The sequence below is a fragment of the Orcinus orca genome, chromosome 3 (assembly GCF_937001465.1).
Source record: "Orcinus orca chromosome 3, mOrcOrc1.1, whole genome shotgun sequence".
Taxonomy (NCBI): domain Eukaryota; kingdom Metazoa; phylum Chordata; class Mammalia; order Artiodactyla; family Delphinidae; genus Orcinus; species Orcinus orca.
This window is the reverse complement of record NC_064561.1, coordinates 67,150,476-67,177,071: the sequence shown is the minus strand read 5'-3', so window position 1 is coordinate 67,177,071 and position 26,596 is coordinate 67,150,476. Positions and strand designations below refer to the sequence as shown.

Below are 26,596 nucleotides of genomic sequence, written 5' to 3'. Positions count from 1 at the left end.
CCCTCTGTACTCCCTGAAAACTAGTCTTCCCAACCTCATGTTAGGAGGCAGATTTGTCCCATACCAACAGAAAAGCAAGTTCAGACCGAATGATTCCCAAAGACTAGAAGGGATCCTCAGAACAGTGCTTTTTCTTTGAGGCAGCACTGTTGGGCTCCAGTAGGAGCCCATAGAGCACTGGATCACTCTTCTGCAAAACCCATCCGAAGCCCAGCTCTGCTCTCACATCTCCCTGAGATCCCATTCCTCTTCCTGCACACGTCTCTAATCCCTACCAACTCCAGGTCTCCATGGTGAGAGAACAACCAAACTTGAATAAGAGTTATAGCTGCACAGCTGTAACATCTTTCATCATGATCTGGACTTCCTCTAGTTCCTCACAGCTCCATCTTTGCTGTGTGGGCCTGAGAGACCTCTCATCATCTGGCCTCCATCCACCCTCTCCCAGGCTAGTCAGTCTCGAAGTGCTTCCCAGCTACTTCACTGACTCCAGAGAACTTCTTTAGAACCATCCTTCTAAGTTGCCTGTCGAGACCTGGCTGGGAGGATGGCAAGAAAAGAATTTTGTAAAAGCAAGTGTGGTACCAGTTAACAGAAAATGTCAGATTGTTTCCTAATTGATCATGCATGACCTCCATAAAAACAAGAATAATTGTACAACACTCACTCTGATAGACACATCAAAATGTTATTACAAGAAAAAGTAGAAATCAGCTTCTAGACTACGGCAGAGAGTGGGAAGACAGCGAGCAGAAAATGGAAAAAGAAATAAATACTGAAGCAATGGATCAAGCCATATTAGTGTATTACATGAGGAGCTTGTTAAAAACATACCCTTCTACAGTCCTTGGAATCTCTGGAGGTGGAGCCCAGGAATTTATACCTTTAACAAACTCCTCATGTAATCCTTATGCACACTGAAGTCTGGGAATTACTGGTAGAAATAGATATTTAAGGATAAGGACTAACTGCACTAAGTTGACAGAAATTTAGGCAATACTCATCCCATGGCAGATGGCCTGAGTCTCAGCCAATGCCATATAAAAGAACATTTTGTCAGAAATAAAATCTGGAATCTGTAGGTAATGGGAGATAGGACCTTGGGTTTAAAAGATACAGTTTCAGTCTGTTTATGTCTAGAATAGTAACAGAGGCACAAACTAAAGTCTGAATAGCTAGAAAGAGGCTCTAAAACTGGGATTATTTTAAGATAATCAGGAGTTAACAAATGACAGAAGGGTTGACTGTAAAAGCCTTTCTGCAGCAGCAAATTCTACCCAAGATAGGCTAGGGGAATTCCCTGAAGGCAATTCAGTACAGTATCCCTGGGAAATTATCAGTATATAATCAGTGGGTAGTTCTATTGTGTGCCTAAAGTAGCTATTCAGCAGAAATTGAGACAAAGATGGTGTTAGGAACGTGTATATAATGGGATTACAAAATGAACTACCAAGCTGGTAAAATTTAAGCCCCTCTTTAAGCCCTCTGAAATGAAGGCTATGCTTTCATGAAAATATCAGACTAAAACAAAAACAAACTCAAAAGCATTCTCCAGCCTCTGGGCCCCCAAAAGAGCACTAATATTGCTCCTATAAAAATACAAGCTGCAACAGGACAAGATGCTTTCGTTAAAGGGCAAGTTATAGCTTCCTGTCTTCGTTTTACTATCAGTCCTCCAAGTGAATTTCCTGACAGGTAGAGGGCAGCATACCAGGCAGTGTGTATTTGAAAACAACAGAGGTTGCCTCTCTCTAACGTGACTGCGTCACTACCAGACGTAACAATGACACATCGAAAATAGAAGAGCTCCATGTGCCATCTGGTGGTGAAAAAGGAGAAGAGCACACTGCAGATAAAATATATCAAATTCCTCTAGTTTAGAAGGAATTAAAGTTTAATTATCTTTATCTGATTACACCCTCCCTTAAATCTCCACCAGTAAGTCTTCCGTGGAATCTATACCAGCAGGCTTCATGCAAAAGTTTTAAAGTTTTACACCAGTTTAGCTCTCTATCCCCAAATACTGGTTGTAAGCAAGGAGGAAGTCCTAATGCCTGGCCCCAGTGCATGGGATAAGATGCATGAAACTCAGACCAAAACAAGTAAACCAACACAAGAACTTAGAAAGCTGTCAAAACAAGAGTGAGATGTAGACAGATAACACCGAAGACAGCTTATTCAAGGAAAAAAGGAAAATACAGTAAGAGAACCATAAGTTTAGAACTGAAAGGTATCTTTAGGTTTATCTATCTCATTTTACAGATGAGGAGAGAGTCAAGGTATGATGGATAACCTTTGGTTCAGTCTCATTAGTGGTCAGATTAAAACAAGGTAACACTTTTGCCCTATCAGAAATTATAATAGTTTCTTATTCCTGGTGGAAGTGTAAAGTGGTACAATCCTACACCTAGTAATTTGGGCCCAGAAATTTTACTTTAAGAATTTACCGTGCAGAAATGCAAGTATGCAGGGATAAATATAAAATATTTCTGGCAGCATTGTTTGTTGTTATATAAAAAATCAGTAATTTAAATTCTCAATAAGGGATCGTCTTGTACTATTTATCTGACAGAATTCAACTATCCATTAAAAATAATGAGGCAGAATATGAAAAAGAATATATATACGTATAATTGAATCACTGTGCTGTACACCAGAAACTAACACAGCATTGTAAATCAACTATACTTCAATTTAAAAAAAAGAAGAAAAAAGAAATGAGGTAGATCTAATGATATCAAGAGATGCTAAAACATGTCAAGCAAAAGGCAGAGCAGTGGATACCAAATGAGATCACACACATTACATTAAAAATATGTATATACCTTCACATTTCTATAATTTTATCTTTTAATTCCCCTGCCCCTTAATTTTCCAGTACGGTTCTATTTGAAAATTTCCTACATTTTCTTTCCTGAACTAAAGGAGAAAAGGATTTTACCTATTCCTTTATTAGAATAACATATGCATATGAAAGGTATGGTTAACCATGGTCGAGAGGGGAGAAGGAGATTTTATACTTTCAGTGTATTCTATACATTTGTTGAAATGAGGATATCACGTTGGCCCAGAAACTGGCTTTAGACAGGAACATGGTCACAGTGGAAGACACAGAAAGTAGGTAAAAGTAATGGTGGGAGTCTGTGGAAGCTCCTCTTCTAATTCAATTTTCTCAGTGAAGTAGAAAGAAAACATCCTCAACTAAGAATGAGGATGAGGGAGGTGTTGGGCCTTTGAGGAGAGAAAAGGTGCGAAATAATCATTTAGGAGAGTAGGAAACTGAATGGACTAGAAATGTTTAATATCTGTTGCCTGGCAAGGCCAAGCAATATTGCCAACTGAGCAGAGGAGAGACAGGAGAAAAAACAGCCAGTGAGGCAGGAGAAAGAGACCCTGCTGTCCTGAAAGCCAAGAGAAGAAAGTGTATCAAGGAGAGCAAGTTGTATCCTTTTCTCCAGTGTGTCCACTTGCACCGCTACAGGTGCAGGGTGGATAGAGATGGAATTAATAACCAGGACTGTGATCTCGCAAACCAAGTAAGATGAAATGAGAGAGAAATGGGGAAAGAAAAAAAAAAAAAACCTAGGGAAGGGTTATTATAATTATTAATGATAATTTTACCTGAAGAAAGTGAAGTCTTCAAGGGGGTGAAGGACAGTGAAAACTGAAGGATAAATGGAGTGGCGTCTCAATAGGGCTGGAGGATTGTTGGGGTCAGGGTACCAAAGACAGCAAGGTAAAAAGATAGAAGGTGGTACTATTAAGAAATACCCTCTCATCTTTTTTCTGTTTCTAAACTCACATCCACAGCACCCTGTTTTGAATTCTGTGACCATGTCTTGTGTTCTCTAGAATGAAACTATTTCAGCATTTTATTTTGTGCTGCTACTATGGTTCAATTTCTCTTCACTTAGCATTACATCTAGTTTTTACAGCAACAATAGATACATATTTTTTGGACATAAACTATATCTTTCACAAGAAAAAAAATGGAAGGTGGGTGGTATGAAATTGAGATCGTGGAGGGGCTGCAGTTCTGGTGATGACCGTAAGACAGATGGGTGAGATGGGGTGAAGGACAGATCATCACTAGAAAAGAAGAGTGCCAGGAAATGTGAGGCCAGAATATTGGGAGGATCATGACCCTTTTATACAGAAATTGCTAAGATTTAAGAAACAGCACTGGAGTACTACAGAGGAATAAATTGGGGTGTTAGTAGACAACAGCACAAAGAGAGAAATTGGGTGATTATGACTTGATGTCATGAAATTCAAAATTATGGGTTTTTAGGAAAGAAAAAGGTGGACTGATCTGAAAGTGGCAATGAAGAACAAGAGGACATCTACCCCATCTTCAGGTCCACTGGGGTGAGGTTTATGAGAGGAAAAAAAAAACACACGAGAGGGCAAAAGGGAAAGCCTGGTTTCTGTTAGAGCAACAAAGTGAAGTCGATGATATAGGAGATTTTGTTAGTAACGGACCATGAATTCCTGAGGGCACAGTGGACAGGTTTCAAGAGCTCAGGTGGGATGGCAGGAGGAGGCAGAATAGGAGACACACAGAACCTATGGGGATTCGAGTATGGGAGATGAGGGGAACCTGGGAGTCTGCGCCTTCCTGTGGTGAGTGACATAAACCTAGATAAATGACACAATATTAGATCCAGTGGGTTCAAGGCAAATAGTGATGGTAAGGTTTGGAGTTTTGAGGGATATGTGAGGGGGTAGTTGTGGTTCTTCTTTTATACCACTGATGATGGGAGATCACAACCCAGAGGAAGTGTGGTACTTATTCCACATGCAGGAGTCCTCATAACCCCAGGTGATACAGGTAGATTTATGTTTTTAAATCACAAGGGAGTACTATCTGATATTACAGAACTTCCCAACTGCTTTGAGCTAATGGCCTGACCCTGCTCAAAATCCAAGAGTAGCAAGTAATTAAAAGACAAATGTTCACTTGAGCAGCACTTCTGGTCCTAATCCTATACACTTGAAAGGGTAGAGAACTGATGAAACAGACACCCTTCTGCCAAAAGAATCACTGACTAAGGTGGAGCATGAGGAGCTCTTAGAAAATCTTATTTCTAGAGGATAAAGTTGCAGAGGCTGTAAAGATTCACTAAGGTGTTTCCTGATAAAGATCCAACTGGGTGGGTGCTACCTAGTGGACAGAAAAGGATCACAGGGAAAAGGAAAAAGACCCCTAGATCCCTTTTGGGAAAGATGGGATTGCTTCCCCAACACAGGCTCCTGTTGTAGACTGAAGCCTTAAGCAAGAAGGTTCTGGGACAGCAGTAGACAGGTAAACCTACCGCTTGTCACCAATAGTTCAGACTTGCGCGACTACAGCACAAACCTTGGAATCTGGGCCGACAGTCAAATCCTAATTAGAATATTGTTACTGTTTATGAAATTCTCAGCTTTTTGCCAGGATCTTACTTTTTAGCCAGAGTTCTTTCAACATTACTGCTATTAACCACTTGTAGAACTGCTCTGATGCTCGTAATTCCTGAAATGCACCTCATACTTTAACAGGGAGAGGGTCTAATGCTACATATTGTCCACCGCCGCACACCTACTAAGGACGATTAGCTTGTGGATCTTACAAGAGCAGAATTTTTTTTGGAAGGAAGGAATAAACCAAAAAAGAAAAACATCACTGTACTTCGGACATCAGTTATCACTTACCACCCTACGTTTTAAGAGGTGATACTTTTAATGGGATCATGACATCAACAAAAGAGAGTAAGAGAAGGAAAGCAGAATGAAAAACTAGTTATCTTGTACATACAAATAATGACCTGAGGCCACCACCACAGTGATGAAAATGCTCCCTAGGAGAAGATGAAAAAGAATAAAATTTAACTACTGAACATGTTCCCAAGGAATTCAAGAAGCAGATTCAACAAAGAAACCATGATAAAAGACTCCTGAGGGCTTCCCTGGTGGCGCAGGGGTTGAGAGTCCGCCTGCTAATGCAGGGGGCACAGGTTCGTTCCCCGGTCTGGGAAGATCCCACGTGCCGCGGAGCAGCTGGGCCCGTGAGCCATGGCCGCTGAGCCTATGCGTCCGGAGCCTGTGCTCCGCAACGGGAGAGGCCACAACAGTGACAGGCCCGCGTACCGCAAAAAAAAAAAAAAAAAAAGACTCCTGGCTGATAACCATAAGCATGAGAGTGAAAAAGGACTAAAAGTTTTACAGCACTGCCTATCAAATCAAAATTCAAAGTATTCTCTGTCAAGGAATAAATCAACTAAGTAAATTCCTGATTTACAGAAAGTCAAGAGATCAGAAACAAGACAATAATCCTTAAGAGAGAAAAATGCGTAAAAGAATCTGTAGTATAAACTTGAGAACCACTTCCTCTCTCTTAGCTCTTCTTAGTAAAAGGCACACATCTTCCTGAACCTTAATGAAGCAGTGGCTCGAGACCTTTGACCTACAGGAGGCAGATGTCAAGAGTGAGGCAGATGTTTTCTTTGATGTTCATTCCTGGAGGAGCCATCAGTATATGGGAGGTTTCAGGTACCACTAAAATATAAGGGGGATACAGCTATGCTTAACAAACAGCAGAGAGTTGTGTTTAGCAAGTGAGAGATGAAACAATGCAATATTATGCAAACCTTGTGTCCAGATAACTTCTTCATCAAGACTGGCAACTACTGGGCTGAAATCATTTAAGCAAGATGTCTATGTACTAGATATGCATGTCGTGCTTCTCCAGCTGGATTAGTTTTGCTAGAGTTGAATATACTGTAATCAGAACATGGCTTCTCTTCTTCAACCCTAAATATCTGGTATCTTACTTTCCCTAATCTAATGTTGTTCCTTTTTTGTACTCATAAAAGTCACTTCCAATTTAAGAATATTTGTGACAGAATGAATGAGGTGGTAGCAGAAGCCAGCATATCTCCTTCTTCGAGCTTCTGTCTGGATCTAAGCTTTCAGAAGCTCTTAGGGCAGGGACATACACATCTGGGAAGCAGGGGGTTAGAGCAGGACTTTGGATTCACACTCTGGAGTCTGAATCCTGCCTCTGGCACTTACTATAAGGCCTTGAAAAAATTATTTAACCCATATCTCTACTTCATCTGGAAGATGAAATAGTTATAGAGTGGCAATGAGTATTTATCTATCATTTAATTATACCATCAATATTAAGGCTATGAATGAGAGACTTGGTAACTGAAACTGGTTACCTACTCGAAAAAAGGATTAAGAATGAAGGTATTCTGAAATGTTATACTAGAGATGTTCAAAGCACCAAAAGCAAAGTAAACCTTGCCTTCATACTGAGGAGCTCTAGATCCTCTGAGTCCTCACCTCTGAAGTTTTCTTAGCTTGAAATTCCTTACCTGATAAAAACCTAAACTCTAGAAGCCTAAAGTCTTTTTTACTAAAGTGTTTTTGGGGGGCCATGTTGAAAGAAAGGGGCTACTTGGGAGGAGTCTGTATTAAGTCTGTCAACCAGAGCACCAAGAGAGGGAGGCTCAAAACTGCATCAGAAAAGGCAGAGCAGATGAGTTACCCTGATCACGGTGGGTACTGTGGCACTGGGTCCACATGCAGCACCTCCATCTGCTACTTGATGCCCATGTACACGATGTCAAAGCAACTATTCTGTCACCAAGAAATACACATTAGAACAAGCCCTGACATTCAAATACTGCTTGCATCACTATAGACTTGCAGAGTAACTCAAAGGAAAAGAAAGCAAGAAAATGTAGAAGAAAAAAATAAACCAAACATTAAAGTCAGTAAAACACTGAAAATGCAAGGAAGAAATAATTTTTAAAGGGAGCAGCATTTGTTTCTTGGGAGAAGATGACTGGAAACATACAGATGTAGTGTGGTTGATGACAAGCAGGAAGGTTTCGTTGCATGTGATAACTGTTAGAGTTGGGTAAACCATAAGTACTTGTTTGATAGGAAAAAAAAAAATCTATCCCAGGAATTGTTTTAAATGAGTAAGATTTAGGATGTTTGGAAAATTGTTCATGATTTAATAATTTTCAAGAACACCTTCTCTAGTGCTTCCTAATAAAAAGACTGGGAAATTAAGGCAGGGTGCCAATTTAACACCTGAAAGTGCTAACTAAAGTAAAGATATTTAAAGACTAGCTAGAAATGTCCTTCGTCAAAGTAGCAGCAAACTACTAATGATGATTATTATTACATGAAAATCAATACTGACACTAAACTAAATTGACTAATTCATACTTATTCCTTTCAGATTAAGATACAGAGATTTCTAAGAATAATTTAAGGGGCGGGGGCGGGAGCCAAAGCTGTCAGGAAGTTAGAATCATCAATGAACAGAAAATAGTTTCCAGGGCAGAAATTGAAGGCTAAAAGAACATTAAAAAGTTTGGTTACACTGTTGAAAATAACAAACGATGAGATAAGGTCTTGCTTAGGTATTTAAAAAATACTACAGGGCTTCTCTGGTGGCGCAGTGGTTGAGAATCTGCCTGCCAATGCAGGGGACACGGGTTTGAGCCCTGGTCTGGGAAGATACCACATGCCGCGGAGCAACTGGGCCTGTGAGCCACAACTACTGAGCCTGCGCGTCTGGAGCCTGTGCTCCGCAACAAGAGAGGCCGCGACAGTGAGAGGCCCGCGCACCGCGATGAAGAGGGGCCCCCGCTCGCCGCAGCTAGTGAAAGCCCTCGCACAGAAACGAAGACCCAACACAGGCAAAAATTAATTAATTAATAAAAAAAAAAAACACTACATACCAGGACTTCCCTGGTGGCGCATTGGTTAAGAATCTGCCTGCCAATGCAGGGGACATGGGTTCAAGCCCTGGTCTGGGAAGATCTCACATGCCACGGAGCAACTAAGCCCGTGTGCCACAACTACTGAGCCTGTGCTCTAGAGCCCGCAAATCACAACTACTGAAGCCCGCACGCCTAAAGCCCGTGCTCCGCAATGAGAAGCCACCGCAATGAGAAGCCCGAACACCGCAATGAAGAGTGGATGCTGCTCACCACAACTAGAGAGAAAAGCCCTTGCACAGCAATGAAGACCCAACGCAGCCAAAAAAAAAAAATATATATATATATATATACATACACACACACTACATACCAATTCACAGTGGGAATAAAATGCCAAGGCAAACCACTAAACTGCAGAAAACTCCACTGCAATCAACAGCAATACAAATGTACAGGATAAAAGAAGGATGGTGACAGAGCAGGCAGGAAAAGGGACCGAGTCAGTGTACGTTTGCAGTGGCACTCAGAATGCAGCCACCAGAAAGAAAATGACACCAGAGGCCAACACAGGGATGTATTCTGTGAACTTACAAATTTGATTTTGATTGTCAACTAGTCTTTGCTGATATTCTAGAGTAGTATAAGTGGTCATTATCACAGCATTTTTAATAGCAGGTAGAAGTAATTCTCCGAGCTGAACTTCAGTTCAGAAGGTGATATATCTCTTAGAGGAAAAGGCAACTTTGCCCAGAATGCTAGGGCAACAGGGCAGGCCTGAGCACTGTGATCTTTGACTCCTAGATACATATGTGTAACTAGGGGCTGCCAGAGGCACAGGTTTCTTTTCTTTCTTTCTTTCTTTTTTTTTTTTTTGTATTTTGGCTGTGTCATGCCATGCAGCATGCGGGATGATTCCCTGACTAGGGATGAAACCCGGGCCTCTGCAGTGAAAACACCGAATCCTAACCACTAGGCCACCAGAAAACTCCCTCTGTTAGGTATGTTATTAGAATGAAGTGCAGCCTAGTCCCATCAGATCACTTAAGGAAAAAAGTAGTAACTGTCTTTAAAAATGCTTATTTACTGGCAGGGGGAGGGAGGAGTGCTCTGAAGTTGCACTTAATTGTCATCACTAGGGTCATAATAAACCTCTAAATAAACAAAAAAGCTGGAAGAAGATGGAAATACAAAATTATTAGGTTACAACTGTCATTAGGTACATGACAATATCTTGCAAATACTGCATCCCTCTGGGGAAATAACTGTAAGTGTCCCATCACAAGACAGCACGAAACCACAAGAATTAGGAAGTGAAGAAAGAAAAGGGCAAAATAGATCAGCTCTTCTAAAATAAAGGGGAAGATATGAAGGTGAAAAAGAAAAGCAAGAATTTATATGAAAAGACAGACCAGAAGTCAAGACCCCTGGATCTGGCCATATAAAACCTCGGGCAAGCTACCTAACTAATAAGGCTATGTAAGCTATGGAACGGAGATAATATACACCCAACCTACCTCATAAGGTTTCTTTGCAGTCCTAATAGGGTAGAATATGTTAAAGCACTTTGAAATTTGTAAAATACAACACAAATGTAAAGTAACAGTATTATTTAAGTTGTCCCTCACCTTCCAAAGAAAGAGCAAGTATATTGTAGCTTCAACTTAAAATAATTTTCTTCCCTGTCAGCTAACATCAGAGCTACTGGTCCTTCTGGACTCTCAAGAAAAACCTAGCAAAAGAGAAATCAATCCCCAATTTCTAGTCTTAGTTTTCTAAAGAGAAATCCCTTTACATCTGTTTCATTTTTTTTCTCTAATATTCAAGAGACCCAACTACAAGGCTCTTCTGTATTCTTACCTTTTGAAGCTGCAGGAGCAAAGTGCCAGGAAGGAGAAAGCATCAGATATTGGAAAGAAATGGAAAAAAGAAAAGGGATCACATATGGTTCTTTGTTATTTTACAAACACAGTTGTTCAGCCACCTCACCTACTAAAGACTCTGCTCAGCTCTTATCAATTACATATGTAGGTCTAAAGAAGGCGCCTTAAAGGCAGTGCCAGAATCCATTCAAGAGTATCATCAAAATGATACTCTCAGACCAGCCTGAGCTCTGTCACATTAACCTCATATCCCCACAAGTTACACTTGTGTAAAATACCTACATGCATGTAAAATACCTACATGCAAAAAAACTGGGGGGAAAAATACGTACACGCAACAGTTCTCTTTGCCAACTCCAGCATCCCCAGAATACAAAACCAGCTTATTTTCTTCTGAATAGGAACTCCCAGCTCTCTTCAACCCTCACCCAGGGAAGGGAAAGAAATGGGAGACCCCCTTAACAAATGTTCTAAGTCCTACACTGGCCCTTTGCATGAAAGAGGAAAGGACTCACTCTTGGTCTGGGCAGAAAAGGTAAGGGTAAGTTTGGCGAAAAGTTCATTGTTCTCAAATCGGTCCTCCTTCACCTTTGTCCAGAAGCAGTCTTGGGAAAGGTCCTCAGCGACAAACTGTGGATACAGGCAGGTGTTAAGAGTTACTAAACTGAGCTCTGTACTTTCCATCCTAGAAAACTGATTAAGATGCAAAAGAAGCAGCTGGCTGGTTATTGTCAACATCATACTAAAATAAGACTAACCTGAGACACAGAGAACAGCTATGCTCTTTGTGGTGGGACCAGGAGACGATGATTCCAGGTTATGTGTTTATTGGTGATTATTCAACAACTAGAATCAGTTATGCTGCTTATCCTCCTTCTAACCCCAAATCCTCTACTTTTAGAAGCATTAAGGCTTTATTTCACATCTTCCCTTGCTCTACATTACACTTTTCCCATCAGGGTGGTGAACTGTACCAAATTTGTTCACTTTATATGAACAAATCCCTAAGCTCCTTTATTTTACCTTGGTTTCCAGAAGCAAAAGGCTGATGCAGAATCACAGCCCTCTCAAACACACACTGTGCCATGCAAACATATCCTGTGTAACTTATTTACCGGGGTGGGGGTGGGTGGGAGTGGTAGGGAGTTGTATCCATAAATCCATGACTTTTGGATCAGCAAAATTTATCAGTACCTTGCAGATTGGTGAAATGACTATTATCAAACTGTGTGGTATCCCATGGCACTCATATCCTCAGAGAAAAGGGCAAAAATATTAACTTAAGGATAAGTTTAGGTTTTGTAGCAGAGTATAGGGCTCGAAGAACTCTCCCGAGTGATATCCAGCATATAGGATTTGCCTATTATCTGCTGAATAAACATACACATGAGTGAAACTTGAAGTCAGACAGATGTGAGCCATAAGAAAGGGAAGCCCAACCATGCACAAAACACAAAGTAGGAAACTGAAGTGGTCTCTTAAAATCTACTGATGAAGAGATGGACAGAAATTCTCACCTTGGACCAGTTTGGCCTCCGGAGCTGTACCTCTGGCTTGTAAAGTTTCTTTGGGGTTAATCCAAATGGCAGAACTGGGGCTGCAGGAACTCCAAAAGGGAGAGGTGGAGGAATACCAGGGCCTCCAGGAAATGGAGGGGGTGGAGGGATTCCACCAGGAAGAGGGGGAGGGGGAGGTAGCATTCCTGGTCCTCCAGGCAAGGGAGGAGGAGGTGGGGGGATGCCAACACCCCCAGGCAAAGGCGGAGGTGGGGGGATGCCAACACCCCCAGGCAAAGGCGGAGGTGGGGGGATGCCAACACCCCCAGGCAAAGGCGGAGGTGGGGGGATGCCAACACCCCCAGGCAAAGGGGGAGGTGGGGGGATGCCAACACCCCCAGGCAGAGGAGGGGGTGGGGGGATGCTGGCACCCCCAGGCAGAGGAGGGGGTGGGGGGACATAGGCACCCCCAGGCAAAGGGGGAGGTGGGGGGATGCAGGTACCCCCAGGCAGAGGAGGGGGTGGGGGGATGTAGGCACCCCCAGGCAGAGGAGGAGGAGGAGGTGGTGGAGGAGGAATGGCCCCACCCCCAGGAAGAGGGGGTGCAGAGGCTGTGCTAACCTCTCCTGGTAAAGGGGGTGAGGGGGGACTGACAGGCCCAGAGTCACCAGGTAAAGGAGGGGCAGGGGGAAAAGTAGCACTGCTAGGAGGGGCTGCAGCAGTAACTGCAGTGGAGAGTGAAGCCACTTCTTTCTTGGCATCTTCCAGTTCCTTGGACAGCTTGGCAACCTAAAGAAATAACACCAATGGGAGTACTTCTCACTCCACTTCAGGGACCACTGGGGCTGGAAAGGACCCAAGAAGTTACTTAATCCAAACTTCTCACTTCACACATGAAGGGAGTGAAAGGAGTCAGACAGTTGAAAGGCTCCACCTAAAGTCACATAGCTATTTAGTGACAGAGACAAAACTAGAATTCAGGTCTTCATGTTCCTAGTTCAGTATGCTTTGCATTAAAACGGCAACTTCAAAGTTTATGTTAAACTCTCCCTTTGATTAGAAAATGCAAAGATCGGGACTTCCCTGGTGGCGCAGTGGTTAAGAATCTGCCTGCCAACGCAGGGGACACAGGTTCAATCCCTGGTCCGGGAAGATCCCACATGCCGCGGAGCAACTAAGCCTGTGCACCACAACTACTGAGCCTGAGCTCTAGAGCCTGCGAGCCACAATTACTGAGCCTGCGTGCTGCAACTACTGAAGCCCACATGCCTAGAGCCCGTGCTCCACAACAAGAGAAGCTACCGCAACGAGAAGCCTGCACACAGCAACGAAGAGTAGCCCCTGCTCACCGCAACTAGAGAAAGCCCGCGCGCAGCAACAAAGACCCAGTGCAGCCAAAAATAAAATAAATTAATTTTTTAAAAAAGAAAGAAAATGCAAAGATCAAGTAAATCAAATATTCTAGGTATGTAATTAACATATGTGCTATACAGGTAATTATATAACCACCTAGGTGATCAAGTTATCAAGTATCACAGATCATATAAATATCTATAACTGCAGAGAGTGTGTGGGCATAAATCTGTCCAGAGATGACTAAAATAAGAGAAAAATAGCAAATATGAGAACAGTTTATTTAGTATTTACTCCTAAATTTATTAGAAGGCTATTATCTTTATTTCTGGGTAGTACTGTGACTCATCTATTCTTTGTGTTGTTCTGTATTTTCCAAATTTTCCATCTATGTATTACTTACTTCCAAAACAAAACAGCTTATGATTTTAAAAATATGTGCCATCTAACTTGATTACCTATTAGTATCTGAACCCTCCCTGGGAGTAAGGTGACAGTCCTGCTCCAACACAAGCTCACTCTGAGGCTGCTGATGGCAGTTACAGGTCACTCTGCCTTCTCTGTTCAGATATTACCTCTCCTGTGAGCTGAGACACTTCTGCTTCCAGGTTCTGTTTCTCTGTGGCAATTTTTTCCTTTTCAGAACCCAATGCATCCTTTTCTCCCTGAAGATCCTGGAGCTTCTGCTCAAAGTCACTTTCCATCTTTTTCATTTCCACCTGTAGCTCATGTCGAGCTGTTAACTCTGAGTCCAGCTAGAGGAGAAAGAAATCAGGCTCCCAGTAAGCTCTCCAACTCAGCAAAGGCCAGGTGTTAGTCCCCATAATTTACTGTTTTGTGCTAATCCTTGATCCATTGAGCTCACTGACCCAAGGGATGCCTGGAAAAAAGGCCACCATGATTTCAACCTTAAAATCAAGGTTAAAGGAGGGGGAAGCCAGGGATTATTTCCATAGTCTATCTATACTTGGAGTTATTTTTAAAAATAGCAACAACTAAGATTTTAAAGACATTTAACCAGGACAGCTAAGGTGCACAATCCCAGTATTCTCAAGGATCAAAAACCTATCAACAATAGGAGTCCTTGGGCTTCCCTGGTGGCACAGTGGTTGAGAGTCCGCCTGCCAGTGCCGGGGACATGGGTTCGTGCCCCGGTCTGGGAAGATCCCACGTGCCGCGAAGCGGCTGGGCCCGTGAGCCATGGCCCCTGAGCCTGCGCATCTGGAGCCTGTGCTCTGCAACGGGAGAGGCCACAACAGTGAGAGGCCCATGTACCGCAAAAAAAAAAAAAAAAAAATTAAAGAAACAAAAACAATAGGAGTCCTTAATCAAAGAGAATTCAGACATATTCCAGTTCCTGTTGTTCTATGGATAAAAGGCCTGAGTCGCCAAGCAAACCCAAGTGCTGTCAATGTTATATGAGAGTGTCACCTGTCTTTCCTCCTGCTCAGGGGCCCAAGAACTGTGCAAACTCACGACTGACTAGCTCCTCATGATCACATCCACACCACTTTCTCCACTGAGTAACCTACAGCAGAAAGGGTTCCCCTAGGAACTGCTACTGTGTGCTAAACACTGAATATATCACAGGTAACTGTTTCACATGTCAGAAAAATCAAAATCCTTAGATAAAGAAAGATATATTCCAATTATTTTTGATCTCTCATACATACCTTTTTTTCCAGCTCTGTAGCTTTGGCTTCAGATTTCTCCACCTTTGTTTTATCAATCATTTGATCTAAAAAGAAGGCAAACAGTCAGGAAGTCAAGTTCCCAATTCTCGTATTCCCCTCTCTCTGCCTAAGCCCTTCTACATAACCAAAGGGCAGTCTTTGTTCTTTTTATTTTTCTTAATAATGTTCTGTACTAGACAAAGAAATGGAACTTAATGTTCTGTACTAGACAAAGAAATGTTCTTAATGTTCTGTACTAGACAAAGAATGTTCTGTATAGACAAAGAATGTTCTGTACTAGACAAAGAAATGTTCTTAATGTTCTGTACTAGACAAAGAATGTTCTGTACTAGACAAAGAATGTCTGTACTAGACAAAGAAATGTTCTTAATGTTCTGTACTAGACAAAGAATGTTCTGTACTAGACAAAGAATGTCTGTACTAGACAAAGAAATGTTCTTAATGTTCTGTACTAGACAAAGAATGTTCTGTACTAGACAAAGAATGTCTGTACTAGACAAAGAAATGTTCTTAATGTTCTGTACTAGACAAAGAATGTTCTGTACTAGACAAAGAATGTCTGTACTAGACAAAGAAATGTTCTTAATGTTCTGTACTAGACAAAGAAATGTTCTTAATGTTCTGTACTAGACAAAGAAATGTTCTTAATGTTCTGTACTAGACAATGAATGTTCTGTACTAGACAAAGAATGTTCTGTACTAGACAAAGAATGTCTGTACTAGACAAAGAATGTCTGTACTAGACAAAGAAATGTTCTTAATGTTCTGTACTAGACAAAGAATGTTCTGTACTAGACAAAGAATGTCTGTACTAGACAAAGAAATGTTCTTAATGTTCTGTACTAGACAAAGAATGTTCTGTACTAGACAAAGAATGTCTGTACTAGACAAAGAAATGTTCTTAATGTTCTGTACTAGACAAAGAAATGTTCTTAATGTTCTGTACTAGACAAAGAAATGTTCTTAATGTTCTGTACTAGAGAAAGAATGTTCTGTACTAGACAAAGAATGTCTGTACTAGACAAAGAAATGTTCTTAATGTTCTGTACTAGACAAAGAATGTTCTGTACTAGACAAAGAAATGTTCTTAATGTTCTGTACTAGACAAAGAATGTTCTGTACTAGACAAAGAAATGTTCTTAATGTTCTGTACTAGACAAAGAATGTTCTGTACTAGACAAAGAATGTCTGTACTAGACAAAGAAATGTTCTTAATGTTCTGTACTAGACAAAGAATGTTCTGTACTAGACAAAGAATGTCTGTACTAGACAAAGAAATGTTCTTAATGTTCTGTACTAGACAAAGAATGTTCTGTACTAGACAAAGAATGTCTGTACTAGACAAAGAAATGTTCTTAATGTTCTGTACTAGACAAAGAAATGTTCTTAATGTTCTGTACTAGACAAAGAAATGTTCTTAATGTTCTGTACTAGAGAAAGAATGTTCTGTACTAGACAAAGAATGTTCTGTACTAGACAAAGAAATGTTCTTAATGTTCTGTACTAGACAAAGAATGTTCTGTACTAGACAAAGAAATGTTCTTAATGTTCTGTACTAGACAAAGAATGTTCTGTACTAGACAAAGAAATGTTCTTAATGTTCTGTACTAGACAAAGAATGTTCTGTACTAGACAAAGAATGTCTGTACTAGACAAAGAAATGTTCTTAATGTTCTGTACTAGACAAAGAATGTTCTGTACTAGACAAAGAATGTCTGTACTAGACAAAGAAATGTTCTTAATGTTCTGTACTAGACAAAGAATGTTCTGTACTAGACAAAGAATGTTCTGTACTAGACAAAGAAATGTTCTTAATGTTCTGTACTAGACAAAGAATGTTCTGTACTAGACAAAGAAATGGAACTTTCAGTTAAGTTCAACATATAATTTCTGAGTGCCTGTTATGCAGTAAGGCCACCATGTCAGGTGGCACAGAGAACACCTACAAGTAATACTTATGAATCTCTGGGACCAGCAGGAGTAGCAGACAATAGCTGAAGACCCTTCAAAACGTGGGGTGGTGTATGAGACAGGATAAATTTTTAGAATTATGTAGAAATAAACTAAAGGCCTATATATTCCTAGCACAGGTATTGGTTATATCACCTAAGAAAGGGTGAAAATGGAAATACCAGGGGCTAGAAAAGTATCTTCTCTGAAATTTTCACTGAAAGAAAGATGCAAAATGAAAGATAGAAGAAGCAATGTTTTATGGAACCAGACAGACAAATATGCTTACCAATCAATCCCTCAATATCAACCTGGAGGTGCCGGCACTTGAAGTCAGGATCAGCCCCATTCTTGTGCAGAACTATCTGAGAAACACATTCTTCAATCAACTTATAGTACTGCGGTCTACAGAAGAAACAAAATAAGGTTATTAAAGGAAAACCAAAATAAAATTTTGGTATTCAGGATCAAGAAAGGTAACTGTTTTGACAGCAGAAGGACCTGAGGATAAATGTTCTGGAAAAGACCTTTTCATAAAATTAACAGAGTATTGCTGCCATGCTAAGAAATCCCCCTCTTCCACATCAGCTACCCCATCTACTTCAGATAGTAAAAACTTCTTGCCATCTGCCTCCGAGTGCAAATCCTTTTCCATCTAAAATTCGAGCTTGATCCTGCCTGTGATGGATACTACTATTGCTGAATCTCTACTCTACTGCTTGAATCTCATATTCCAACATGAATCAACTTTAAATGGCTGCCTTCCTTTGCTATCATCTTCACTCCACCCCACCACCCCATTCCAAAAGAGGGAGGCAGTTCACCTTATACACTCTCATCTCTTCCACAGAGATGCCTTTCAGTTGGATTAAAGGGACAACTGGCAACTCCCTTAATGTCTGAAACTAAAAATGAACTCTAATCCATGTCTTTGTCTTTTCCTTTTCTCTCTACAGACAATCTTTGAATTTAAGAAGTTTGCACTCTCCACTTAGGCTCAAATTCAAAACTTCCCACAGGTATACCACCTTACCTGGCCTCGTAGTCATTTCGGACTAAGAGTAGGTGCTGCAGGATGGACAGGAAGTGTTGCTCTGCCTTTGAATCCTTCACTGTGTTTAAGAGAATCTGGAAGACTTCACTGAAGTCAGTGGAAAAGGAGAAGAGGCTAAGGAAAGCATATATTTAGAAACTAAGTTTGACAGGTAGCTTGCCCAACTCTCGGGAGAAGTAGCAAGATGCCACTTCTATTCTAACAGCTGTTCCTCCTGTAAACCCTGCCCTAAACTTTAAGCTCTATAAACTTTCTTTGGCCAGGGGACCAGTGGGTCAGGGGGTACTATACACAGAGATAGAAAACTCCTAGTACTTGGCTTGAAAATCGAGCAGTAGACAAGACACAAAAAGGTAACTGCCTCAAAGTCACTTGTGGCAAGTATCAATAGGTAACCAAATTATTCCCCGTCAGTCTCATGGAAACATACAAGAGAGCAAATTACAACCTCACTCCCTGACTTGTCTATGTTCTCCCAAAACCAGCTCTACATCTTAATAAGCTAAGCTATCATGTTCTAGGAGGTCTAGACTAATTTTGATGGCTGCTTCCATGTTGAGCAACCCTCAGATCGCCTTTCCCAACTTCTCTGGTCCACAATGACGTAAATATATCCAATGGCAATCAAAAGGCACCTGCCTAATCTACAAAGAAGACAGGGCTAATGCCCTCGTGTAAGTCATCAACTCCACACCGTTCCTTACAGGGATCTACAACTGAATGCAACTGAATGTCTGGTGTCTTCAACCCAGTCAGTAAAAGGATATTCCATCTCCATTCGAATGTCATCCAGACGTCCCTTCAGGTCATAGGAATCCTCTTCTCCTTGTTCATCAAACACAGTTAGTTGCACTTTCATATCATCATTTTCAATCTCTCGAAGGTCCTGTCAACAGCAAAAGTATAGGCCAGGGAACCCAAAAGTGTCCTATGCTGGTTAAAAACCCAAACATTTCAACCTGTTTTTTTTTTTTTTTTTTAATTTTTTAAATTTTGGCGTGCCGCATGGCTTGCGGGATCTCAGTTCCCCAACCAGGGATTGAACCTGGCCCACGGCAGTGGAAGTGCTGAATCCTAACCACTAGACCACCAGGGCACTCCCTCAACCTGGTTTTTAAACTGAAAACCGAAGTCTTCCCAGGGATGATGGGGTTATAAGAGCAGGAAGGAACCAGCCCAGCCTTTCTAATGAAGTGTTGCATCTCACCTGCAACACTTGATGCAGCCCCAAGCGCATCAGTTCGCTTCGGATGTGAACTCGGAAGTCAAGTTCTTCAGCTGGTGTGATGAGAGCATTGATCAGCTGTAGGCATCCCACCTAAAATAAGAAAATTCAGCAGCTGTGTCAATGTTAACTCCTAGAGATCAAGATTCCATTCTCTTTACATGCATTCTGAGGCCCCCAAATATAACCTAGAAGATTCAGTACAAAAACTACAAGAATGACTTCCTTATATATAGCAATACAACTTGGTTTAAACACAGGTCTGGAGAGTTCAGAGGTCTAAAGGATCCCAGAGATTCTATGGTATAATTTGTTCTGGGCCTTGATTTTTCTAGCCTGTAAATAAATACCATGACTTTTTTCCATCTCATAATGAGGAAGACAGTTCTTTCTCTGCCTTCTTGGAGAGAAGGGTAATCATTTTCCCTTCAGAAAGAACTTTGAAATATATATCATCGGTAACCACTCCATGTGTTCTCTTAAAAGGTCAAATGAACTTAAGTCTTTCTATCTTGAATTCTACTTTTGGGCCAAGTTTCATAGGTATACATGCCTTGAGAGCAATGGAGGTCCCACTTTTTAATCCATCCAGCAGTGGCTGAAAACGTTCCACCTCATCCATTTCAGCTCTTTCTGTCATCGCCTCCAAAACTCTTTCATTCCTGCCAGACAGTAAGGAAAGGGAGAGAACTGGTTGGGTGCTCTGACACAGACAGGTACACAACAGGTATATTATACAGAGGCATAGATCAGTTAGGAAACAGACATTAGCAATGTTCTGGATTTCTCACATTCTTCTTCTCATCACCTGGAGCAGAGGCCAGATCAACAGGAAACTAAGGACCATCTCTTCAGAAAAATGCACTCCCTAAAATCCGCCCCAGACTCCTACCTATATTTACCAAATTAAGACCCCTGTTCTATGGCATATAAATTGGTACAACTTTTGGAGGGGCATTTAACAGTACCAATTTTTTAATGCACATAACATTGGCTTACTTCTAGAAAATCTATCTAACATAAACACATAAATATGAAATAATATATGTACAAAGAATATATGCACAAGAATTGATAATAAAATTTTTTATCATCTGGAGCAGGGGTCAGAATGTGCTAAAAAAAATTCTACCTAAAAGTCTAGCAATGAAGGAATCATTAAATTATGGGACGTACAGAGTATGAAATGCTAAACAGCCACTAAAGATAATAAGATAGATCTAGAAGTACTGCCAGAGAAGAATGTCCAAGAGCTACTGTTAAATAAAAAGAAACAAGTTGAAAAGAATGGTGGTATGATTTAGCTTTTGTTAAACCAAACCCCTCCACAAAAATAAAAATCTATCCTATACATGAGATTGGTTTTATAGGCATAAGCCATCTTTCCTTAATTCTAAGAAACAATCTTTTGGAGTGGCAGGTGTGTTAGAATTTAGTAAATATTTGTCTGTGCTAGAAAATGATCTATGAGACTGTACCACACCATTAACAGTGGTTACCTCTGCTGAATAGGGTTTGCCAAAGGGATGATGTTGTTAAATTGTACTTCATATACTTCTATGTTGTTTGAATTTTAAAAATAATGGTGTGTTACTTCTGAATTTTAAAAAAATGTAAAAAGAAACCCTTGTCCTAGACAATACAGACATTAATGGAGATCTAGGAGATCCTGCTGTACCTTTGATAACCAGTGGTACATGCAGAACAGCTTCCATCTCTTAACAATCTTTCTTAAATATTAAGATACACAGTGTTCATGTAAGAAATATAGTCTTACCTAGTATTTAAGACTAAGTGGACACCCAAGCAACTTAATATTCCTCTAGACTAAAGAAGATGATAAAAAAAATAGAGAAGAAAAATAATTCCAGTCACATACATGTCTTCCGGCTGTGCTAGGATACAAAGAGCAGAAAGCAGCTTAGCTGCGTCAATCATCATGTTGGGAACAGCAGGATCCATGGCTCTGACCAGCAGCAGAATTCCTTCTTCTGTCTCCAACATGGTCTTGATTCCAAACTGGTAGGACAAAAAGAGAAAAGGGAGGCTTAAAGGTGAGAGCATCTAACCAAGGACAAGTTTACGGGTTCTTATGGATTGAATGGTGCTCCTCCCAAAATTCGTATGTTTAAGTCCTAACCCCCATTACCTCAGAATGTAACCTTATTTGGAAATAGTGTCATTGGCAGGTGTAATTAGATTACCATGAGGTCAGACTAGAGTAGGGTGGGCCCTTAATCCCATATCATGGTTATCTTTATAAAAAGGGGAAATTTGGACACAGATGTGCACACAGGGAGAACGCCATGTGGACACAAAAGCTGAGATTGGGGTGATGCATCTACAGGCCAAGGAATGTCAAGGATTGCCAGCGAGACACCAGAAGCTAGGAAACAGGCATGGGACATACCCTCTCTCACAGCCTTCAGAAGGAACCTACCCTATCAACACCTTATCTTGGACGTATCGCCTCTAGAACTGTGAGATAAATGAACTTCTGTTGTTTAAGACACCCAGTTTGTATTACTTTGTTATAGCAACCCTAGCAAACTAATATAGGGTAGAACACTTTTTCCAATATAGCTAAACAGAAATGAGCAGAGCAAAATAATTTTCTAGAAGACACAACAGAATTCTATGTCTTCCAAGAATAAAAACTTTGATTCTTATGTTTCTTTTCAATGCTCCCCCTAAGCCAGTGGAATAATTATAACAAAATTAAATAGTGAGGAAGACAGATTTGCACTGAGGAACAAATAACTATAGGATCCCTAAGTTTAAATACTAAACAGACAAAAAAAGAAAAAGAAAGAGGAAGAGAGAGAGAAAGAGAGAAAGAAAAAGAAAGGAAGGAAGAAAAGATTGTAAAGTAGGAATAGACTGGGGAAAAAACAACAACAAATAAGCAGAAAATAAAGTAAACCTTCCAAAAATAATAACTACAGGTCAGGAAATTTAAGAATTAGCAAAAAAAGTATAAACAGAAGAAGAAAATTAAGCCTATCCTCTGAAACAGACATTACAACTGAGGGAAAAGATCCATAAAAGTATGTGTATGTGGTGATCAAAAAGTTACGGTACTAAAAGGGAAAGCTAGAAGCCTTGAACCTCATATTCCTAGGTCCCTTTTTGAGTCTGCCAACAGAAGAGAAAAAACAGCGGTCACGATGGGGGTTGAATGAGAATGGGAAATATCTTACCTTGTTGTTCATAAAAGCTTTCAAGCAGCGGATGATCTCATGCTTGTTACGGCTATCGTAGCTTCTGCATGTAGAAGACATAATCAGTGAAGTCCCTTCATTCTATACCCCTCCCCATTTGACTTTTCAATCTTGTAAACAAGGGTCTTAGGAACACTCCCAACTAGTAGCTGAGTAAATTCTAGCACATAGCACTCTACCCTAAAACACTGGCGAAAAGAGGTAGCTGAAGAAAGAACCATTGGTTAATCCTCTCATAAACCAAGAATTCAGTATTATATTAAAATCTTCTCTTTAACTCCCTGTAGGCTCCTAAGGGCTAAATTCTATCAGGATAACATCCCACCTATTACTGCTTGCCTCACTGCGTCAGAGGTTTCAAGTCTGTACGTTCAGGAGGTAGAGGTCCTGTGTTTTGTTTTGGAAAGATCCCAGGAAGTAGAGAAATCATTTTGGGTCAGGCTGGCTTCAAGGTAGCCTAACCTAAGACAGTGCAAGGTATCCCCAGAATTATTCCAATCCTGAAGACTATCATAAAGCTAGTCCCAAACTGATCAAGTGTATTATAAGACTTCCAAATGAGATATGACCCAGACCAGATCACAGAAGAGCTTTAGACTAAATCAGACCCTGTTTCCAGACTGGATAAGAACCTGTGCTGGGAGACTCACAATCTTATGTGGTATATATCTTGTGTTATTCACCGTGAAATTTAAGTTCCTCCTTTCCCTGTACCTATAATCATCCTTCATTCTCCGGTCACCCCTACGATAAACCCCATTCTCAGCTAACAACATAATATCCTAGTCCATAACTTTCCATTTAACTGCCATTTTCTCCTTTAGAGCAAACAGCCAAGTCCTCTACTACCCTCCACCTAGAAGATGCCAAGACTCGGAAGTCCTCACCCAGCAGTCTCCTCTTTCTCATCATGAAGTCGTTTAAGGATGTCCAATAAGGAAGCCAGGCCCTCAGCACCAAATGTTTGCACCCAACTGTAAGGAAGAGACAAAGACGATGCAATATCAAATCAAATCAATAAATATCCACCAAAATAAAGTATATCCTGGCAACTCTTTACTTCCAATCCAAAACAGTCTCATACTTCCCTGACTCCTTTGATCTTTAATCCCCACCAGTGAGCTCCAACACTGGGCTCTCACTCCTGTTACTACCTCAGAATCCTCACCTGACAGGGTTGTTGTTGAGGGAGACACGAAGGGACTCCAGGCAGCTGAGCAGAGGCATATCCCGCAAGCCCGACCTCAGCTCCTGAATGTACATCATAGCTGACCTAGAGCTCTCCTTTTGACTCATGCCCTGGAAAGGAGCATACAGAGATTAGTAAACACTGGACTCAGTCATAAATTGGACCAGAATTAGTTAATACAGTTTAAACAATATGAGGGCAAACACCCATTATATATACCACCAAACTGTGTGAGACTCAGAATTTCCTTCCCATTACCCATACATACTTCATGAAGATCGAATCAGGCAAAAGTATGCAAGAAAAGTAACTCAAATGAGTAGGTTTATATAAAAGAATGAAATAAAACTGATGTGGACATGAAAAGTTCTATAAAAGTAGCAAAACAAACAGGTCCAAGATAAGGGCACAGTCTCCCACGTCGTGGGTACCTGCCCAGGACTCACAGCCTTGGAGGTGTGCAAGTACTGGGACACCATCTCTCTCTTGATGATAATGTCCTTCTCCCTCAAAGGTTGCTGTTTTTCCTCATTCAGGTTCATATCCAACTAGAAACGGGAGGAAAAAAGGGGGAAAAATTGCCTTGAATTCCTTACAAGTTTTCAGTGTTTAATGTTTAGTATACTTAGTAAAGAGATGAACATACTAAATGCTTATTGAATAAATAAATTTTCCTGATCCTTAGAGACTTAAGCTATTATAGATGATAGGAATTCCTTAGGGATAAACATGGTTAACATTTTATTATAAATCCCAACAGACATTTTTATACACATACACTGAATTTTTCCCTAACAAAAGTGGACTCTCAATATAGAGGGAAAACTTATTTTGCATTATTGAAAGAAAAGCAAATATAGTATTTTCTGCACTTAGGATGGACCTTAATCATCTCTTCAGACTGAAGCACTGGATGACTGGCATCATGCAAACACCAGCAAAATCGGCACCACTCTAGGGCCTAAACACCCATTACCCCTGGTTAACTAAGTCCCTGTACAAACTCCTTTCCCATGAAGAAAGAACTGGGAACTGTGACAAATTCCCTCAACAGACATAACCTGGAGTGTGTCATTGGGGGAAAGGCTCTGCTTGACCCTGTTACATATATAACCATGTGTCTGAGCCTCCTATTTTTGTGAGCACAAGTTTAACCCTAACAAGTCCAGAATATTATTTGAAACGGGGAAAGTATAGGAGAAAAAAAAGGGTATATTCAATTTCTTCCCCATGTGTGTGTTTGTGTATGTGTGTGATGTGTGAAGGAATCACCACCACCAAATTGTCACAGTAATAATTTGACTTCTTTCTGACTCAATTCCTGGTGCTTTCTTCCTCCTTTTACAGATAAACTGAACAAAGAAGTTGCAAAATACTGGCCCTCAGGTTGAATCAGACCCAAAGATAAAGTACGTTTTGTCTGGCTAGCTCAACATTTTAAATTTGAGACTTCATATAAAAATATGAATTTATAGCGCCAAGGGATGCGATCAGCAAATTTAAGATTATGGAAAACTCTACAGGTCAAACAGCTTCTTCAACAAATTTTTTCTAACAAAAGCAAGGATTAAAGAGAGGGAGGAAAACCTATAGTTCAAATGAAACTTAGTAGAGTATCACAACGGACCTTACCTGGAATTATAATTTGAACAAACAAATTGTTTTTCTAAAAATGACCTAATTCAGGAAATCTGAATGCTGGCTATGATACTTGTTTTTTAAAAAACAATTTTTGTTTTTTTTAAAAAAATAGAGATTTCTGGTTTCTTTTGAAAAACAAAAATATCTGGCACTACTGGGCTAGCATTCCCAACTGGAATGCTACAAAACCTACTGGAACTGAATCGTGGTTGGAGTTTATCAAAAATGCCCAAAGTCCTTCATTTTACTGCAGTCCTTTCTCCTTTTTATCATCTTCTATGTAGCCTGCTTAACTTACTTATGCTTCCTCCCTTGGCCCTAAAGACATTTAATTTGCAATCCAAGGCCAAGAGACTGTCTTGATAGATCATACTCTTGGACTCTTAACACACTTGGATTATTATGAGACAAACTGAAAGCTTCAAGGAAAAGTAATAATAGTAGTACTGGTTGAGTGGTGACTACCACAGGTACCAGGCCTCAGTTTTAAGGGTTTTAAGTGCATGCTTTTAATTAAGTTAGGCCTGCCACTAATCTCTAATTGAATCTGAGATCATAAATCCAAGTTAATATATAGGTCTCATGAAACCTTATAAGCATGTACTCAAAACTTTCCAAGACTTAGCACTAGCGGACATTCACTCAGTGTCCTCCCCACGCAATGGTCCTCACTGAAGACAGCAAAGTCAGTCACATCCATGCACAGCTCATTATTGAACTGACCTCAGCCCCAACCTTTAAAGGTCTTCTAGTGATTGTAACATCAGAATTCTCTTTCCAGATTCACCACTAAGTAGAAGATCTCAGGCAAACGATGCCTTTCTATTCCTCAGCTTCTTCTTTCCCTCCCTCCCTCCCTCCCTCCCTTTTATTTATTTATTTTCGACCGCGTTGGGTCTTCATTGCTGCGCGTGAGCTTTCTCTAGTGGCGAGCGGCAGCTACTCTTCGTTGCGGTGCACAGGCTTTTCCTTGCGGTGGCTTCTCTTGTTGTGGAGCACGGGCTCTAGGCTCACGGGCTTCAGTAGTTGTGGCACGCAGGCTCAGCAGTTGTGGCTCACGGGCTCTAGAGTGCAGGCTCAGTAGTTATGGCGCACAGGCTTAGTTGCTTGGCAGCATGTGGGATCTTCCCAGACCAGGGATCGAACCCGTGTCCCCTGCATTGGCAGGCG

At 40.8% G+C, this 26,596-nt stretch overlaps 1 protein-coding gene across 1 annotated transcript in view; it reads right to left on the bottom strand.

The window, feature by feature from the left end:
• The window catches only part of DIAPH1 (diaphanous related formin 1), a 97,011-nt gene that overhangs the window by 42,204 nt on the left and 28,211 nt on the right, over window positions 1-26,596 (bottom strand). Inside the window, exons 4-18 of the mRNA XM_049708691.1 lie at window positions 24,232-24,333; window positions 23,765-23,895; window positions 23,484-23,570; window positions 22,576-22,639; window positions 21,255-21,394; window positions 19,929-20,037; window positions 19,358-19,468; window positions 18,918-19,036; window positions 18,130-18,246; window positions 17,386-17,501; window positions 15,126-15,190; window positions 14,028-14,207; window positions 12,121-12,888; window positions 11,119-11,233; window positions 10,581-10,589 (exon numbers count right to left, since the gene is read on the bottom strand). Of these exons, the coding sequence (XP_049564648.1) occupies window positions 10,581-10,589; window positions 11,119-11,233; window positions 12,121-12,888; window positions 14,028-14,207; window positions 15,126-15,190; window positions 17,386-17,501; window positions 18,130-18,246; window positions 18,918-19,036; window positions 19,358-19,468; window positions 19,929-20,037; window positions 21,255-21,394; window positions 22,576-22,639; window positions 23,484-23,570; window positions 23,765-23,895; window positions 24,232-24,333 (2,233 nt within the window). The remainder of the gene's footprint in view (window positions 1-10,580; window positions 10,590-11,118; window positions 11,234-12,120; window positions 12,889-14,027; window positions 14,208-15,125; window positions 15,191-17,385; window positions 17,502-18,129; window positions 18,247-18,917; window positions 19,037-19,357; window positions 19,469-19,928; window positions 20,038-21,254; window positions 21,395-22,575; window positions 22,640-23,483; window positions 23,571-23,764; window positions 23,896-24,231; window positions 24,334-26,596) is intronic.